The sequence below is a fragment of the Athene noctua genome, chromosome 11 (assembly GCF_965140245.1).
Source record: "Athene noctua chromosome 11, bAthNoc1.hap1.1, whole genome shotgun sequence".
NCBI lineage: Eukaryota > Metazoa > Chordata > Aves > Strigiformes > Strigidae > Athene > Athene noctua.
The window spans coordinates 15,871,404-15,890,736 of NC_134047.1; the positions used below are offsets into that span (position 1 = coordinate 15,871,404).

Below are 19,333 nucleotides of genomic sequence, written 5' to 3' on the forward strand. Positions count from 1 at the left end.
TCAGCTTTACTCTACCAGAGGTCATCACTAGCAGGCATAGTCCATGCTGGCTATAGATAGTGACACAGTCTGATCACAGTCACACAGCTTACACGTTCCCTGTCCTGGAACTTTAAGCCACAATTTTTGTCTGAGTATGATTGCAGGTCTTTGAGCACTTCCTAACAGCAACTAGGAAATTTGCTAAATCCTTTTGTTTTCCCAGAAGCATAAAAACAAACAGAAAAGTCAAAAACACCACCATTAACACAGGATATTCCCCGCCCTACCATAAAAAGATCTGCTTCCCTTTTTCTCAAATGAGTGTCTAAAAAGCAGATGAACTCTTGCAAAACTCCTTGAAGAGCTGAGTAAATACTGAAATGTCCTGTCGGCTTAGGAATAAGTAATTCTCACTAATGAATTTTGGTTTGCCTTGAACCTTTGCCAAAGATTCCTCTCTGCAGGATCTCTACGATTTTTAGAATACCTGTATTTGGGTGGCAGCTAGGAGCAAGCAAAAATCTAGTACAGAAGAAAAAGCCTTATCCCAAATGTTTTTGTTTCCTTTAATGTATGAAAACATCGCTTGCGTGATACTCCCACTTCTGTGAAAATTTGGGAAAATTACTTGCCACGTCACACCCATGAAAGTGAGAACAAGATTGCAAGTGACCATGTCATGTTTGGGAGGAGCTCGAGTGGAGGGTGTTTGGGGAAGTTTGTAGAAAGAAGGGTCTGTAGTAGACCAGAAAAAGAACAATATGCACTGTTAGTATAGATGAGAACTATAGAAATGACCTGAATTTGCAGGAGGGGCTTTGAGAAGAGGCATTCTGCCAGGGGGATTGAATAACTAGTTAGCTTTAACACCAAGACAACTAGTCGGGGATGTGCTGGCATCGTTGCTTTCCTGGTGAGAGAATATGAATGTCTTGGTCATGTTTCAGTAATTAAGAGCTGAGCTTAGATCTGGTAGTAAAAGGAAAATTACTGTTGACTCCCAAAACACGAGTTCATGGCCACGCTGAAGCGCAGCGGGAGTTGCCGGGGTGCTGCGGGAGGGCACGGTGGGGCGCCGGGCTGGAGCGGGGGAAGGAGGGGGGGTGCGGGGGGGTGCGGGAGCTTCGGGTGTTGCGGAGGGACTTGGGGAGAGCCCCTGGGAGGCACAGAGGGCTCGGGGGGCGGGGGGGGAAGAAAAGCGTCTCTACGGCGCGGGAGGCAGCGATGGCCAGCGGCAGGCAGGGGGTGACGCGGGGGGGACACAAGGGGTGACAAGAGAAGAGGGGGAGTGGGGGGCGGCGAGGGGCTGCGGTGGGCAGCTCCCCTCGGCAGGGGAGGCAGCGGCCAGCCCTGCGGCGGCGGCGGGGGCCGGGGGCGGCCCCGGGCCGGGGGCGGCGCTGCCCAGGTGGCGGGGCGGGCCGCTGCCGCCGCCGGGCTCGGCTCGGGTTACCTGGGCGGGCCGCGGCGTGGCCCTTCCCGTCTGGCCCGGCCCCCGCGACGGGAAGTGGGAGCGTGGGGCCGCGCTCGGACGGCCGGAGCCATGGATCGCGCCGGAGCCCCGCGTCCCCCCGGAGCCCCGCTGCGCGCCCGGCTGCTCCTCGCCGTCTGCTGGGCGGTCGCCGCGGGGCCGGCGGCGGGTAGGAGCGGGAAGGGAAGAGGGGAAGGGCCGGGGCGGCGGCGGGGAGCGCGACCACCGGCCGGCGGCTGCCGGGCTCGCCCCGCTCCGCTCCGCTGCCGGGCGTAGCCGGGGCTGAGCCCCCGCGGGGCAGCCGCTGCCGGGACCTTCCCGTGCGCGGGTCGGGCGGCCGCGGGAGCTGCGCTGCCCGCTCGGCCGAGGGCTGGGTGCGTGTACGCTCCGGTATTTAAGCCAAATGCTTTCATTTTGTAGTCGGAACCGCCTGAAGCGCGTCGGCTGCGTGCGGGAGCGGTGCCGGTAGCGCGCTCTGCCTCTTACCGCGCGGAGGAGCGGGGATGCTTAAAAACCTGCTTTTCTCTCTCGGCAAGGCAGCGTTTGACAGGGTCGGCAGAGATCTCTTTAAGCTCTGTCTTCGGTTGCCGGGGCTGTCTCTGCCTTAAAGACCAAAGCGGCGGCCCGCCGCCCTCCTCCCGGTGCGTGCGGCGGGTGCGGGGAGGGCTGCGGGAGCCGCTCCGCGGGGCTGGGCGCTGGCGCCCGCACCTTTGCCGTTACTTTTAGTTTCTCGGCTTTTGGCAGCACGAAGGTTTAGTTGTAGGAACGCTCTGTGTGCGTGTGTATGAGGATTTCGTAAGAACCGGGGCTCGAAGCTTTGTTAGTGCTGTCTTGCGAACGTTAGAGAACCGTCATTTTTTTCAGCTGGCGATAATTCGGTTCATAGCTAGAAAATCATCCTTAAGAAAATACAGGAGGATAAAACACTTTACAACACTTTTACATACTTGATGCAAAGCTTTTGTTGATATTTCCACCTTACGGCTTTTAGAAATAAAATGTTTCCCATGCACGATTGCCTCATCTAATCTCTGCTAGTTACTGCTGCGCTTTATTTTCTTAGAAGCATCACCGTGGTTTTAAGACTGCAATAATGGCTTGCCTATGTTTTGTAGCTGGTCTTTAAGTTGTTCTGCTAAACTGCTGTAGCGATGAGATTTTAATAACGAAAGTATTAAACTGTGTGTATATTTTACGCCACAAAAGTATGAGACTGGCAAAGCCTATGGCTAAAAGCAAATATTCAGCTGAATGTAACATTAAAGCAGGAGCTTCAGAATTATATAGGTTATTCTAAAACCTACTAGATTTAAGCTTTTTATGCTAATACAATTTATTGATTTATCTGTAAACCTTGAATATCCCCACTTCTTACTTTGTGTGGTTAGAAATCTGCGAACTTAACACAGTTACTTCTGATCAAATCTGTTAAAATGAAATGTGTAGAACTTCAGAATGGCAATCAGGAATGACTAAATTTTTTTTTATTGTTTGTGGCTTTTATAGATAATAAGAAGTTTGACCATGAACACAGAGTGCTTGAAGCTGTGCAGTCTTGTTGAGTAAATAATTTTTTTTTTTGCATGGTCTAAATGACTCGGTATTTGTAAACTAAAGGCCCTGATGCTCTTCCTAAAATCCATTGTAAGTTTTTGTTAGTGGAACTGGTAATAGGCAAAAATGCTCTGGTTAGGTTCAGTTTTCTCCAAGAAGACTATATTTTTGTAAGAAGAATAATTTCTCTGCTCCTAAGGTCAGCTGTAAAACCGAACACACAAACAGTCCCAAAAGTTTTAAGTTCAGAAAAGCTAATCATATTCAGACTAAAACAGTAAATCCTAGTAATTAAGCTAATTTTCTGTGCAAGCGTACGTTATCCACACATACATGTGGACACGCAGATGGTAAAAACGTCTGGTCTCCACCATTGCCTGTCCTTTAACTTTGCAAAAGTCCGAGGAAATTCCAGGACTTTGATGAATTTGTTCAATTTTGGCCGCTCTGCCTCTCAGGAAATGTAAGATAACGGTGTCATGGACACTTGGAGCAGAATTCCTGCTGAAATAAGCTGTTTTGCCTTTCCATCTGCCCCCTTCCTTGTGCTAGCAGAAGGAAATGGGGCTGCAACATGATGGGGAAACTGATCTCGGTGAAACTATACCGTCCTTTCCCCGTGCTCTCCCCCAAATGTTGGGGCAAGTTGAGCCGGGTTTCCTGGGATGAGCGGGTTTCCTGGGATGAGCAAGACCTGGAGTGCTACTTGATATCAGTTTATAGTGTTTGTGAAACTACTGCGTAACAAGGGTACTTTCTTTCAACAGACAAATAGGTGGTGGTGCTTCAGTGATGATACCTGTAGATGCCCTTGAGAAGCAGTCTCATTTGGCCTCTTAATAAATTATCTTCCGATAGTACACATCAGAGTAGCCCTTTAAAAAAACCCCAAATTCACTTTCATTTTCTTGGGGAATTACCAATTGGTAATTCTTCCTAGAACTGGAGTCTGACACATACCTTAGTTTTTCCTAACAGTTTTCTATTTTCTGCCGTGTTTCCCTTCTTTGTTTTTCTGATATGACATTCAAGCTGTGTGACTGGGTATTGAATAGGCTGTGACTCAGTGCACAAAAGTAAGGAAAGGTCAATGCACAAATGGTTTTATCCCAGCAACTGCCCCGAGTTGTGGCTCTTCCTTTGCTTCTGTCTTGCTTTTGGGGAAAATATGTACTGCTGAAGTACGCCAGCAGTAAATTACTAGTTGTCCCATACTGGTTTTGCTCAATGTGCCGGAGCATAGCACTAAAAGTTTAATAGGTGAGTAATTGAAAAAGTGCTGTGGTTTCTTTGTTTTTTAATATTCTCGGTTTTGCTTGGATTGGGCTCAACTGTGTTTCTGACATACAGCTGTTGCTTGCAAGATGTAATAGCTTGTCTTTTCAAAGTTTTTTTTAAGACTGCATTGATGGATAATTTTTGATAGAATAAAGTATTAATCACTCCACAAAATGTATATACTATTTTTACTAAAGATACAGCATGCACGATGCAAATTCACTGCAGAAAAGAACTGAAAAATGAGACTCGTCCTCCCTCCACAAGCATAAGTTTCGTTATCACAGCCACTACATTGTTGCATGCTACGATTTCTTAAAAATTTCTTTTCAATTACTTTTTTTTATGTTTGCTTTTCTTATTTAAAAGATTGATGGATTGACATAACAGGATTAGTAGAAACAATTTAGTGGGCAGTAGCTCATCTGATAGCAAATACTAGCTGACAAATTTGAGAAGTCATTTGTGTTCTTTTCTGTTGGAAAGCTAAAAATCTGTCAGCATTACGAATGGTAAAATGTGGACCAACAGGATTGTTGCACTGGTAACTTCTTTCTTCTAGGAGCAAAAGTTCTTCCTCCTCCATCCAACCTGAACTACTCATTTATCCAAATCTGCACCCTGAACTGGACGTGGAACCCCCCAGAGAACATCAGCAGCAGCTGCAACCTGGAGTATTCCAGCGACATCGTGATTGATGAAGTACCTCAGGACAAAAGAGTAAGTGCGTCACCTCTTTAAACTCTGCTGTGCTCCAGTGAATGTCTTAGTGTGATAAAACGGTGTGTGTGCAAGAATATATATGTATATAAATACGGTTTTGTCTGTATTTCTTGTCATGGGATCAAAACCTCAAAAATGATTCATACCAGCATGTGGGATCTTCAAATGAGAAAAATCTGTCTGTCGTGCTCTGATAGTTGAGCTGCTATCGATATTGTTATGGTACTGCTGTATTAATGTGAGAAGAGTTGTTTCAGCCTTTGCTCATGCAGCTTTCTATAAAAAATAAAATGTATACAGGGCAGTCCACATCCTTAAGGCTTAAATGCAAAAGCTGATCTCCTTCACTTTGCAATTTAGGAACGACGTGTGCACGTTAACCTTGGTGTAGCTGTGATTTAACAGCACAGTGTCTTCTGTAGGTAATGCCAGGTATTTAACATATTCCTACATTTGCCCTGTCCCTGCGCTTACAACTGTTCATGGGTGTTGTGTTATGAAGGCAACACGGAACACATTTGTTCCCTGGAACAGAAATTGTAAAACTTCTTTGTTTTGGGCTGTTGTTTTTATGCCTGTGTTAGATGGTGCGCAGCCCAGATGTGGTCCCTGGTGTGGATTAACAAGTGTTTGGTCAGGGCTGAGAGCAGCATTGCCATGGTACTGAAGGGACCACAGGACAAATATTTTTGCAATTTATTGGCAGGAAAACAATATGCTATCAGTCCATAATTCCAAAGTGTGAGAATTTGAAGCCCTGAATACACACCAACTGTGGGGTCGGCAGCGCTGCTGTTTCGGATATGGTTAAAATCAATACAATGCCTCCTGAAACAGTCCTTTGTTGTGAGCCCTGTTACAGTTTTATGGCCTGATGTTTACAGCGGCTTCTTGATGGTAACTGCCCTATTCTTTCTGACAGCTCCAGGGTATCCTGGACTTGAAGTAAGGCTGTGGTTTCACAAACAGCCAAGCTGGTTTAATGGCTTAACACTGCTAAAAGGGTGATTCCTCATTTCTGACACCCCTTCTGTAATGATCTTCACTGGACCGTTAGATGAGCTGGTCTGACTTGCTAACTCAGCAGAAACCTATTTACCTCATCTGATGGGTTCATTAACAAATTAACAAGTTGAAAGTCTGCTTGGTTAATGAGCTGAATGAATTTCGGGAAAGGTCTAACAGATGTTAAGGTCAGCAGCAGTGAAAGAGCAATGGGACAGCAGTTTCACGTGACAGGATGAACCAAACTGTAACGTCTTCCTGCATCTTTTTGCATTACAGCTGGTAGAACATAGACCGTTCATTGCTGTTTGATTTCCTTGCCCTCTCATTAGTGCCAATATATATATATTTTTTTTTAATATACAAGTTCTTTGATATACACCGTTCTTTGATAACTAAGATATCCTTTTTTTTTTAATCTTGTTTCCAGTTGAGTAAAGGCATCCCCCTAGCCCAATAAAAGATACTCAAGAAAGTGTATGATTAAGGGGTTAGCCTTTTTCTCACATAAACATATACTCTCTTCTGAAAATGGAAGATCATAGGCTACTTTGGCTTGATGTGGTGTCATTGTATTTAATAGCCATTTGTGGATTTCTTTCAATAATTTTTTTCTTTTGCTCCTTAAATCCATGCAAACTCTTCCTGTTGCTTTTTGGCTACATCTTCAAATGTTCTTTCTTCTGTTAGTCATGTGCTCAGGTGCAGACACACAGAAAGATGAAGGTTAGATCTGTAAGCTTCTCTTCATATATATATAGCTGTAGTATAAACGTGCTTATTTTGCATTGTCCATGAAGACTTACTCTGGGATCATTTTCCCCCACGTTATACTTGTTCCTTGATCTCTGTGTGGCCTTTGCTCGTGTCTACAGGTCACTGGAGTAGAATTAGTTTTCCTTTGAGTTCTGAGTGCACCTGATGAAGAAAAAGGGAAGCTAAATGTGTTGCTGAGGCTTCCCATGTTGTCAGACACTCATTTCATTTGGCTTTGAGTTGCAGCCTTTCTGAGAGGCTGTAATGTATTCTTACATTAACAGTAATTCCCATGTTTCTGATACGGTATGCCAAATGTTCTGGTTTTCCCGTACCCCATCTAACACAGGAGTGGAGTAAGAGTCGCTTCCGTGTGACAGATACATTCTTGAATGAGGAAATGCGTTTCAAAGTGAGAAGTGAATGCAAGTACGATAACACCAGCGAGCCCAGCCGATGGGTGGAGACCTCCCTTCTGCCAAAAGGTAACGTGCAGTGGCCAGAACTGAGACACACCTGCCTCTCTTGGCCTGAGGAGACACAGCCTTCTTTTCGCTGCTATTCTAACAAAATATCGTAGAAATATATCATAGAGAAATAGGGAGATACCAGACACGAGGGCTAGTTCAATTGATAGAGCGTAAACAGAATGATTATACTCCATTTAAACGCTCTTCCAAGACAACAGCAAAAAAAATTTAAATGCTCTTCCAAGACAACAGCATGATTCCTGTCATCCCACTGTCCCTGCCATGCTGTGGTTGTGAGATAAGAGATCGCTTAGGTTGTATTAAGCCTGCTGACTTGATGACTAACATCTCAGCCAGTTTATTTTGTATGTTTTTTTCTGTACAAGCAAAAGTGCCTAAAGTAATCCTACATTTGTAAATGTTAGAGGGGTGAATTTAGCAAATGTAACAACTTGTTGAATAAATGAGTGACTAAAATAATTATAGTAGGGTTCTCTCTTTTTCAGAAGAGATGACTGGGGTCTACAAAGCTGTGCACAGCAAAATGAATACAGAAAAAGTATTTTTTGTTTCTTGACATCCAGAAATAAGGGGTCCACAGCAAAACTGTTAGGAAGCAGACTTTAAGGAATAATGTATTCTGCTGGATGCTGGAAGTTAGGTGGTACAGTTAGGAAATAGAGCCTCTTGCCTTAAGTAGTAAAAGACTGTCTAACCCAGGAGTGTGTGGACAAAAACCACAGTGGACGGAGAATCTGAGACCTTATCAGGCTTCTCTGCGTGCCTGTCAAAAGGGTATTCTGGAAAATCAGAGAAGCAGTTTGTTAGGACAGCATGTGCTAAACAGGTTGGGGCTTTTAAAAGTCTGCTTACAGATAAAATCTTTTTAAACACTTCTTGGAACAGAAAAACTAGTTTCACTTTCCTATACTCTTAGTTGCCACTTCAGGGAGAATGCAAGCTTGGAAGTAGAAGGTAGTTTGGGATTTACTATCAATAAAAGTCTGGACTGTTGATAAAATTAACATGCATTTTATTTTTAGTTCGTGGAGATGTTGCTACTTGTTACAAGGAAAAAATATCTAGTAGGCTGTAATATGATAATACAATAGAAAAAACTTCTACCATACAAAAACGCAAGATTGAATATGAAAGACTTTATTCTGTAGTTGCTCTGCCTAGGAGATATGCTGATGTCTCTATTCACAGTTGCCACGTACTCATTTGTATTTGTTCTGTAATTTGGGTTTTCAGTATGTTGAAGTTGAAAGTCTAGAGGTATATGGGTCTCAATTAAAAATCCAACTTACCCACTGTTGCTTTTGTCCATATTTAAGATCTACAGGAATTTCCACATTCAGAATACTGAGAAACTAATACTGTATCTGGAGAAGAAAAATATAATTAGATGCTGACTAGTTTTAATGTTGATGGCTGTAATAACTATAACAAAGCTAAGCGTTATCCCTATAATTGCCGGTTACTTTAACTCCTTTTTAAAGTATCTGTAGTTTAACAGAACAAAATATTCTCCTGACTCAACATCTTGTCCTTAGCATCAGGTAACTCTAATAATTCAGACGTGGTGGAAACTGAGATTTACTGTTATGATTAAGTTGCATTTAGAAGTTGCTCTGCTGAAATTTCGCCTATTGCAAGCGATAAACAACTGGAATTCATCGTTTGCTGTGCTGAGACAGGCAGTGCAGGGTGAGAGGTAGCCCATCTTTGCCTTCCAGAGTTTCAGTTATGTAAAAAGGAATGTTTTACTTCTGGAAATGGGGGAGAAGATTTTGCTGGCAAAATAAAATTTAAGAGACCTTTCCAACTTGCCTTGCAGGTATTCCAGGTACTGCTGCTGTTGACTTGAGCTGTGTTTGGCACAATTTGGAGTACATGGTTTGTAAATGGCGTCCTGGGGAGAACGCAAGCAGCGATACCAATTATACATTGTTCTACTGGTTCGTATGAACTTTTATTCCCAACTCTGAAGTGCTTTGGTGCTAATCTTCAGTTTTACATTACACATTTTACTTGTCTGCTTCCTGTTGCTTTGAAAGGTCCCAGGGCATTGCGTACAAGTTATTGTTGGGTCCTGTCCAACAGAAAACTTCCCTGATGAAGAGGCTGCTGTTGCTGAGTCTTTTTGGGAAGTTGATATAGCTATTAAGCTGGCTGCTTCTGTAGCCCATTTTGAAATAACTGCTATTGCTTTCTAATTTTTTCTAATTGTGGCTTCAAAGAGGGAAGAATTAAGAACTGAGCTAGACCACTATACTAATTGTTTTCTTTGTAGCCCAGCAAACATGGGCCATTTAATTCAGAATGACTGATTAATGTATGTGTCAGCTCTTAAATCACTGGAAAATGGTATGAAAGCATTAACACTTGGCAGTAGTCTTGTTTCTATCTTCAATATCATAAATAACCGATTCACCCTGAAAGCTACGGAGAACATCTTTTTATCATCATCCCCGCTTGCCAGCTGACTGCCATAAATAGACTCTTGTTCCAAAGGAACAGAGTTGTGTGAGCAAAAACTTGGCATCAAGATCCATGCATGCTGATCTGTGCATACTTCTGCATGTTGATGGGACTCGTGAAATGCCAGATTGCGTTAGCTTCTGTAGAAACATTGAAGTTTTCTTTCTGAAAGATGCTTATTGTTGTTTTAAACCAGCTTTCTGTCTTATCTGAACTAATTAAATTTTTCCTATCCTATTCCTGCCTATTGCATGGCAGCTGTTCAATTCAGTGCAGGAGACTTGCTGCTTTAGTTAAATGCAGGGAGAAATGTTGTCTCTCTAAACTGCTACTGAAAGAAATTTTTTCTTTATTACAAGAACAGTGCCAATGAGGCATTGAAGATCTGAATTTCTGGGTATATGGATACTTACTGGAATAATGCTTCAGATTAGAGCTATGTATTTTCAACCCCTTAATTTTAATGATGGTGTAGCTGCAGCGACAGGAAAGTTGTTTTAATTCAGGCTGCTTAGAAAGAAAAATATTTTTTGGATTTTAAAGCTGAAAACTAAGGAAACACTTGATTCTTGGTCTGAAAGATACATTTTTCCATAATGCTGGTGAAGTGGTTTTTTTATTTTGTTTTTGTTTTTCAGAAATGAGTGAACATTACCTGAAAAAAAATCGCTTAATTCCATTTTATATTCTTCTCCTTGATGTTTTCCTCTAAAACCCTATCTTTTCGTCCAAAGTGAACATGAATATAACATTAGCTTAGAACAAACAAATCCAGTCAGTGCACAGTAATACTTGCTGAAACAGAAGCTTACTAGAGCAGGTTGATGCATCATTGGTGTGGTGCTGACTGCTCTGAATGTCTCCCATCTCCATCAGCCCCAGGGTCAGGAGGTGAGAGAGGTGGATAAAAGAGGGACAGACAGTTTTGGTTTCCCCAGTCCCTCTATACTGAGATATGAAGTAGGAGAATGACACTCGTGCTACTAACTTAAGCTCTGATTTACTCTATATCACTTTTAAATAAAAAATCAGTTTTCTCGGGAGGAAAAGCTACTGGCATATTTTCATTTGGACTTGGAGAACAAAGATAAGCAGGGAAGAAGGTTGTCATAGCTTCTCTGTTATTGGAAGCAAGTGCTGACATTTTGAAAAGCAAATGTAGGCAATAGGTGAAACTTGACTATCTCAAGCAAGAGCTGCAATACCTGAGCCATAGGTAAAGAAGATTGACCAGCTCATTCTGTCACAGAAGTGAAATTATGTTGATGGGAAGTGATCCAAATTAGTTTGCTTTCTAAATATTTTTTTTCCTTGAAATTGTTTTGCCATGTGGAAAATGTGAACCAAAGCTGAAAGCCGCTGTTATATTTGATGCTTTGATATAAAGAAAATCTGTATCTGTTACTACCACTTGACACTCTACAAAATTAATATTCTTTCTAAAGCTTGAGATAAATTATAAGCTTCTTACTTTGCTTAGATTTACTTTTATATATGCTATACCACAGCTTTAATGCAAGATCAGTCTTTACAATTTGTAACACAGGTTTAAAAACAAGCTTGCCCTTTGCTGTCCTGTTCTTTTGAAGTTTAAAAAAAAGTTTTTCTTCCTATAGGTTTGATGGTTTGAAAAACTGTAAGAAGTGCAGCAATTATTCTATGCATCAAGGAACCTTTGAATGCATTTTCAATCTTAGCTTCCCAAAAGTCACCAGTAATTACCCAACTATAAGTATTTTGATTAGAGATGATTCTGAAGAAATTAGGCCTGTGTGTGCAAGTAAAAATCCTACTACCCTTGGTAAGTTTAACACCACATTATAAAAAATAATTTAAAGAAGTTTGCTGGTGTATCATTGTGTTTGAGAAGCCTGCACATCATAAGCTGTAGATGAGACAATATGTTTAGATGCTCCCTTCTTCTACTGATCAGTCAAAGATCAATTATACAGACAGGGTTTGTTGCTTGGGGAGTGTGGGGGTCATTTCCTACTAAATTTTACTCTTGTTCTTTCACTGTTTTATTCTTTCTTGACTTTTTGCTGCTAACTTTTTCCTCTTTCTCTTCCTAAACTGGTATAAGTGTATTATGCAATACAGGACTTGAACTTTTTTTTTTTGTAAGCAGTGAAATACACTTTTTAACTAATTCTTCCATTTTGCATTTCAGTAAAACCTGCTACACCAAGACGAGTTACACTGTCAAAGATAAATGATGAAATATATGTAGAATGGAGTGAATCAGACACCTTTCCAGAAAATTGTTTATTTTATGAAGTTGAATTTCACAATGGTGATTTGGACACTGCTCAGATAATTAAAGTAATTTTTCATTACTTACAGTTAACTGATTTTTTTTTTTTTTCCTATGTATCTTGTGTTGGTACAGTAACTCAAATATTTGCTGTTTAAAAATGAAAAATTGTAGGCTGAATGTGAATGGGACTGGTGCACTAGCTGGAAGTGTTGTGTGGACTTAAGATTTTTCTCCCATAAAGTAGTTTCTAGTAGTAATATCTCATAGGCAATTCATACGAGGCTTGAATCCTTGCCATCATTTGTTATGACAAAGCAGTAATGCGTAAGAACAGTGTGATAAAGTAGGACATACTAAACTAAACACTCATCAGGAAATACACTGTGGTGCATGGACCTGTTTGCTTCTCAGTGATATGGGACTTTGGTCTGTTGGTGCTGGGTTTTCCTGTCATTGGTCTGTGCTCGATCAGACGACTGACTTATTCTTGAATGACATGACCTGATGGCCATAAAGCAAAATTAGTTGGTGATGCACACAGGAACACAGAATGTTATACAGAACAGCAAGGGAATAAAAAGACTGAGGATGGTAGGGAAGAAAAAGGTATGCGCTCTTAGATACACTGATTTTAATGTACATATAAAAAGCATTGACTTCAGTATCTGGATGTACTCATGTCTGTATCTGCATAGCCAAACTCACTGTACTGTTTGATTGGAATGGTAAACAACATGATAAATTCAGAATTAAGGTGGCAGTCTTCTCCTGTGGAGCATATTTAGTTGTTTGTCCTACCCCAAATTTAGCAAACTCAAATAATATCAACATTCCTCAGGAAACTGGTATTTTGAATCAAAAATAAGTGAAGTTTGCAAACACAGTAGTTGGGATCATGTTTCTAGAGGCATCATAAAAGACTTCTGCATGGTCAAAGTTGGATCAGCGTTGCTGCCCTGACAGAGAGGGGAAGGCAGCATAAAGCACAGATGTTTCTCCAAAAAAGGCACTGATCCAAACACTGAGTCTTAGTTTAATCATTGGTGCCAAATGCTGTATAATAGATGTAGCAGTGAATAAGATCAAATCTTAGCTTTGGAATCTCTATTTAGGCAGTCTGTGCTCGTTAAATGCTATCATGCACTTTTTTTATGAAGTTCAGTATTCACAAAAAGATCTTCCATCAAAACATCCAGAACACATTAAGGGCGCAGTGAAGGTAGGCTTGTAAATGAGAATATGTTGGTAATTGAACAAAGCAAATAACCTTTTCTTTTTACCTTAGGTTGAAAATAATTATACTTCAATTCCTACCGTTGATCCTAATAGCAAGTACATCTTCAAAGTGAGAGCAAAACCAAAGCCTGAGTGCTACAGCAGCAAGCTCTATAGTGACTGGAGTGAAGAAAAGAGTATTGGTGAGGGCAGCTGTTCCTGCGATTTGTTACACTTTATTCTTCATCTGTAAGGAGTCTAATCCCTTTTGTCTGCTAAATAAACAGGAGTCTAAGATCATCTTCCTATGGATCTATTTAATGTTAGATGAAAGGAGGCCAAGAGAGTTCTAGTCCTGCAGCAGTGCCATCAGTTACTGCCTGTATTGCTATATATGTTCGTGGGGTTGCCATCTGTGTAGCTATGCAGTGCCCCCTTTCCCAGGCTGTCAGTTTTTCATCCCTGAGTCTCACGGGTTTGCATTTTCTTGCCAAATCTATCTACATTATAATATGCTTTGAAAAATAAGTCCTTGCCTATGCAAGTGCTAGTGTATTTGAAAAACATCCGGTCTGTGAACAAATTAGAGAATTAATTAATTTGTTGTCATTATTCCTAAAAAGCCTCTCAAAACATCCCTAAGTTTCTACAATTTTGTTTTTCAGGTGAGAAGATGGACAATACGTTCCATTTTGTTTTAATAATCACCATTCCATTAATAGTAGCAGTATCTATGATAATTCTACTAGTTTATCTAAAAAGGTAAATAACAATCTCCCTTTATTTACAGTCCACTAATTCTGGTTGGTCTTTGACTTGCATTAAAATTCATCTCTCTTGCAGGTAAGTGTCCATGATGTGGCATGTTTCGATAGCGTCTGTTTTATCCATAACATGCATTGCATAATAAAAACGGCAGCACCATCGTGCCTCAGTCATTAAAGTTTACAGACCATATATATGCTGTGGTTGCACTTGGGTAACATTATATCTGCAAACAGTTATGTTCTTGTCTCTTTAAGCAATGAAGTCTGAATTCAAAATTAAGCTTATATATAAAGGATATTTTACCAGATTTTTTTAAAAAAGTCTACACATTTGCTGCTGTCTTTGTCAACAGTGAAAGTTATTTAGAATCTGTCTGTGTGAATATTCCCATTTCCTTTTGGTTTGGGGAGTAAAAACAAGAATGGGGAGCAGTTACGCAGAGAATGAAGGCTGTCCAGTGATGCCAAAGCTGACTCCGCAGATTTTCTTGACTGCGCCCAAGTATGACTTTGAAATGGTGATTTTTTAATTAATATATCCTGAATGTAATGCTTTTCTTTTTTAATTTTATGAAGGCTGAAGGTATTAATTCTTCCACCAATTCCAGACCCTAGAGAAATTCTTAAGCGGATGTTTGGAGAGCAGAATGAGGATGCCCAGGTTAGTAAGAAGCTGTTGGGCCAACTAATCTGTTGAACCAGAATCAGTAGGCTCCCAGTTTTCTTTTTTTCCTAATGTATATGTCTATCTTAAAACCAACTGTATGTAAGCATATCATATGAAAATTAAGTATTTACAATAGTAAGAGTTGTTCAGAAACAATTACTCAAAGCTGAGAGGGATTTTTTCCCCCCTCAAATTGCATATATTTTTCTAGATACATCAGTAGAATTGTATTACTCTGTTATTTTACAGATTTCTAGTCCGTTTAAAGTGTTTTGGATTGTTTTGGGGGTTGGTTTTTAGGATGGAAGTTTTCTGACTGTTGGGTTTTTGTTTGGTTTGTTGGTTTGGGGTTTTTGGGGGGGGGGGCGGGCGTGCAGGGGAAGGGGTTAGGTTGGGGGGGGTTTTGTCATTGAACTACTCCTGAACATTTAGGTCTTTCTTTGCTAATTGCTCATGTTTATAATGCTGAATAAAACTATTCATATTTGACTTCCAGAAACTCATATTTTTAGCACTTTTGTAGCTAACTGACTGTGATAAATGTGAAGTAAATGAGGACATTTAGCTTCTCATTGGCAAAAGAACAAAACTAACTATAGCTGCTTCAAGTTTTGGTTGATGAAAGACTTGCTATGGGCCTTTATTTCAGGAAAAATAAATATAATACTGATTATGTAAACTCTTATTTCTAAACAAATATAACTCTGTAGCTCTTCATAAAAATCTTAAAGGAAGTACACTGAGAAGCCCTAATTCAAACCTCAATGTCAGGCAAACACAGTCCTTGTATGGAAGGGACCTTCTGACTTACTGTGGCATCTAAGAATTTATGCCACCTGTGAAATAGTAGAAGGTAGAGACTATCTGATTGTCTGGTGCTGGATGTGCATTGAATGTTCTCAGTTGAACAGGAGTTGCAGGAATTGCTGACTCTGAAAATAAGTTGTCTTTTTTGGCCTCCCAATTGCAAATGTAGTCACAGTCCAAAATCTAGTACTCCCTTTTTCCATAGGGGTATTCTGTGTTCACCTAATAATAACTCTGTAGAAAGCAAAGCATGTATTGGTCATTATGGGACTAAGATGGGACTCTTGGCCATGAGATCATAAGTATGGTAGCTGTTACACTTTGTCACGCTTTGTTACTGCCTCAAGTAATGCTATGTTCTTTCCTCTGAGTATTATCTTGATCTTCTCTATTTGCTCAGGGTCTCAGTGAAAACGCTACTAAGTGTGTACATGCTCACTTCTCCATCCTCCTGCCTTGACTTCACCCATTAGCTGTAGTTGGAAGCACTCTTAAGATGGGGACCAACACTCAGTTCTTTTTCATCTCCAGTGAGGACAACTGTTCTGTCAAACAGAATTAAGCCATGTCCCTAATAAGGACAATTTGTTGCCCAGATACTTTGCCTTTTTCGCCGTAATATAGGCTATACGTTGTGAAATGTGTCTGTTTTATTGGGCTGAAAAAACAATGCTCACCATGAAGGAGCGCTGTTAAAAATGCTGTTCTTCTCTTTCAGAGCTGTGCAAAAGATGATTCTATGAATGTTTACGACAGATTAACTAAGGAAGAAGAAATTCATTCTTTAATTTTAACAGAAACTCCAGAGTGCACTAATTCTGTAACAGAAAATCAATAAACTGTGCTTTACCAGTGAAAGATGAGGAAACTTTCATCCCTGCTCCCGTACCTCAGGTGACAACATGGGTGTGAAGAGGCCTGCAAGATATTCACCAACTTTCACCTTACTCAGTCCTCACTGAGTCTTAATTCTCTGATGCTCAGAAGATACATGACTAACAGTGGCTGTTCCTTCACCTCTGCTAGAAATACTTGTCTTGGATCATTGAAGATGAGCACGTACAGAAATTTCATGTGACTGCATTGGAGCATCTCTTGTTCTGGCTCCAGCCAGCTCTGCCCTATTACTTGTCATTTGCACTTGTGTTTGTGCCTTGCGTTAGACTGTAAATGGGGTTTTTTGGAGCAAGCACTATGACTTGTCTGAAGTATTTGGCTCTATTTTGCAGCAGGTGACATGAGGCTTGTTTACAGTAGATGGCTTATTAGTGCTACTATGTGAAACTGCTGCCAGGTAGGATGCCAGAGCGTGGGCTGTTTGTGGATGGCCCGTTCCATGTGCTCCAGGACAGGGCATTTCCAGAGAGCGTTTATGGACTCGCCTTCTTATGCTTCTGGTTAATGTGCATCAGATGTGGCCTGGTCAAACCCTATGAAAGAGGGTTGTTTTTTCTTGAAAAATGTGTATGAAAAGCCTCTCTGCTTTCCAGCTGGTATTCAGACTATTCATAGAAAAGGCATAGTTTTTTATCTTTTCAAGTGCCTGCACTCAGATGCCTTGCCTTCGTGGACATCTTGGATTAATTAGAATTTGCTTAAAATTATAAACAGAATTTTTTAACCTGTGTTGTGCAGTGGCATATGACTGTATTGAGTCTCACCAGACTATGATTCTACTTTGGCCATATTGGCCTGAAAACACCTGATTTTTGGAAGCTAAGTCATCCTGAGAGTGTCCAGCAAAATTACCAGGATGGATGCATGAATCTAAGGAGCTGTGGTCAAAGTAACAAGTGCTAAACCACTGAAACAGAATTAATTCAAAGACTTCAAGACCCATCCTGACTGCCGAGCTGATGGATTTGGGGGAAGAGGGGATGACAACCTTGGCCTGCTTTTCTTTGTGTAGTGATGAGGCTGTGATTTGAGCTTCCCCTCTGGGAGCTTAGCAATTTAAAACAAGGTGCTGATTTGACTTTTTAAAAATGTTTTCTTCTATATTTTACTGCAGCAGGTTGACTTCTTTTTTTATAAAACTTTAATTGATTGTTTCTTTATAGGTTTTGTTTTTGAGGTTACTTTGCCCAACAAAGCTCAACAGATGTTTTCTGGCACAGCTGTGACATTTCTCTGCTTGGAATTGTGAGCATGAGTCTCCACCCTGAGCTTGCAAGGATGTTAACAGCAGTACCTTGATTGTGCTGGAGGCAGAAAGTAATGTAATTGGGAGAAAGGGATCCATGCAAGCTCTTCATGGTTAGTGTTCAAGAATTTCTTGCTCCTTGTAGCTAAATGCAGACATGTTAGTCATTGATACAGTCAGCTTTAGCATACTGGGAAGATAGATCGTCAGAAGTTTGCTAGGAACAAACCTTTTTAAGTTCAGCCCTGACTTAAACTCCATTCAATCAAAAATCTGAAATGAAATGCTACTGGTTTAGAACACATTTTTCTGCAAAAGTAGAACTAATGAAGCTTGCTTTTTAGCTACAAGTTTGTATCCTTTACCCTCTTACATATTGCCTCTCCTCAAAATCCAGTTCTTTCCCCAGTCCCTGCTGAGCTCAAATACTGTCCCCACTGTCTCAAACACACAGTTTTCCTCCATGTCTTATATCTACCTCTCATTACTGGTGGTAGAAAGGGGAGGAGAAACATCGCACAACTAGCAGACCCCACATTAGCTTAAATTTTTTACTTGCAATCGGGCTAAAAAGAAAAGACATGATGAAAATCGGTTTTTTATTATTATATAATTGGTGAGACAAAACGAGAACAAAGCCTCAGGGATTTCAGTGAGATAAAACTCAGGTTATACAAAGTCAGCTAGCAGCACTATCTGATATTCCAGAGGTAAAGGAATAGCGCAGGGGAAAGGGTAAAATTCCTGTGCCAACTTCATTCCCTCTTCCCCACAACATTTATATCATTATAGTGATATAAATATTTCTCAATCTACCTCATCTAGAATGTTGCTCATCATAGACCACTAGACAAACAGAAATGTATGATTTTAAGATAAGCAAGCATAACAGTGTAATATAAAGTTTTGTGGCTTTCAGTGTAGCAATCTAGGAAGATGATCCTTGGTACTTTACCCCAAATCCTTTTGACTTTTGTTTTGGTGTTTATGGTAAAAACAAAGTTTATTGGGGGGGGGGGGGAACCAAACACCAAAAAAAACCAAAAAACAAACCCAAACCAATTCATGAAGTCAAAGGAGTGGAAAAAACAGACAGAGAATGCTAGGCCAAAAGGAAGATGTAAATGCAGAGGATGGTTTAGATCACTATGTAGAAATGTTTCGGGTAATTCTTTGTTTCCTGAATAATAGTAATTAACACACTTCCTAATGGATGGATTTCTTGAGCCTGTGTTTTGGCATGCAAAGTAAGCGTCTCAGTGTATTTTCATCTTTAACTTTCTTTTTTTATGGTTAGGGGTTTTTTAGCTTGAAATTTTCTATGTTTTGCTATGGTTTGTTTGTTCTTCAGTGTAGTTGCTTGATCTGTAAGTTTGTTTAAAGAATGAATAAATAAGTTTGAATGTTTTTCAGTGTACTTGCATGGCATTTTGTTCTTAGTTGAGAAGATAAACTGAGACAGAGAAGATGGCAGTGGTTTAAATGAGAAACTGTGTTTGGGGCATGCAGAGGTCGAAAGAAAAACTGAGTGTTGCTTTGCCCTCTTCCTTTTCTAAAGTGAACTCAGCCCATGCAATCTGTGGCAAACGCTACAGCTCTTGTGTTTTTTTTGTCTGGGATAATGAAATGGAGATGGACCTGTGCACAAGACTTGTGCTCTCACCTTGTGTGTACTCAGTGCCACACTACTTTCAGACATTGGCATGTTTTTTCCTAATGCTGTAGAGAGTTAATAAATTCTCAAACTGGAATTTAAC

General features: G+C 40.7%; 1 protein-coding gene across 2 annotated transcripts; it reads left to right on the top strand.

The window, feature by feature from the left end:
* The first annotated feature begins 1,503 nt into the window (after window positions 1-1,503).
* IL13RA1 (interleukin 13 receptor subunit alpha 1) lies at window positions 1,504-18,983 on the top strand. Of its 2 annotated transcripts, XR_012634380.1 has the most exons (11): window positions 1,504-1,619; window positions 4,845-5,002; window positions 7,116-7,251; window positions 9,077-9,197; window positions 11,337-11,521; window positions 11,891-12,042; window positions 13,263-13,395; window positions 13,858-13,954; window positions 14,536-14,620; window positions 16,152-17,396; window positions 17,494-18,983. XR_012634380.1 is itself a non-coding variant. In XM_074915438.1 (10 exons), the coding sequence occupies exons 1-10, from the start codon at window positions 1,523-1,525 to the stop codon at window positions 16,269-16,271; spliced, it is 1,284 nt and encodes a 427-aa protein (XP_074771539.1). In that variant the 5' UTR covers window positions 1,504-1,522; the 3' UTR covers window positions 16,272-18,983. The 2 variants fall into 2 exon arrangements, 1 of the variants encoding a protein (XP_074771539.1); XM_074915438.1 differs by having other exon boundaries at window positions 16,152-18,983.
* Window positions 18,984-19,333: the final 350 nt, after the last annotated feature.

What these genes read in the sequence shown, in the direction of transcription:
- IL13RA1 (XM_074915438.1), top strand. Translation starts at nt 1,523, where the DNA reads ATGGATCGCGCCGGAGCCCCGCGTCCCCCCGGAGCCCCGCTGCGCGCC. An exon ending in CGCCGCGGGGCCGGCGGCGG is followed by an intron (nt 1,620 to 4,844) that starts GTAGGAGCGGGA and finishes TCTTTCTTCTAG; the next exon opens with GAGCAAAAGTTCTTCCTCCT. An exon ending in GACCTCCCTTCTGCCAAAAG is followed by an intron (nt 7,252 to 9,076) that starts GTAACGTGCAGT and finishes CTTGCCTTGCAG; the next exon opens with GTATTCCAGGTACTGCTGCT.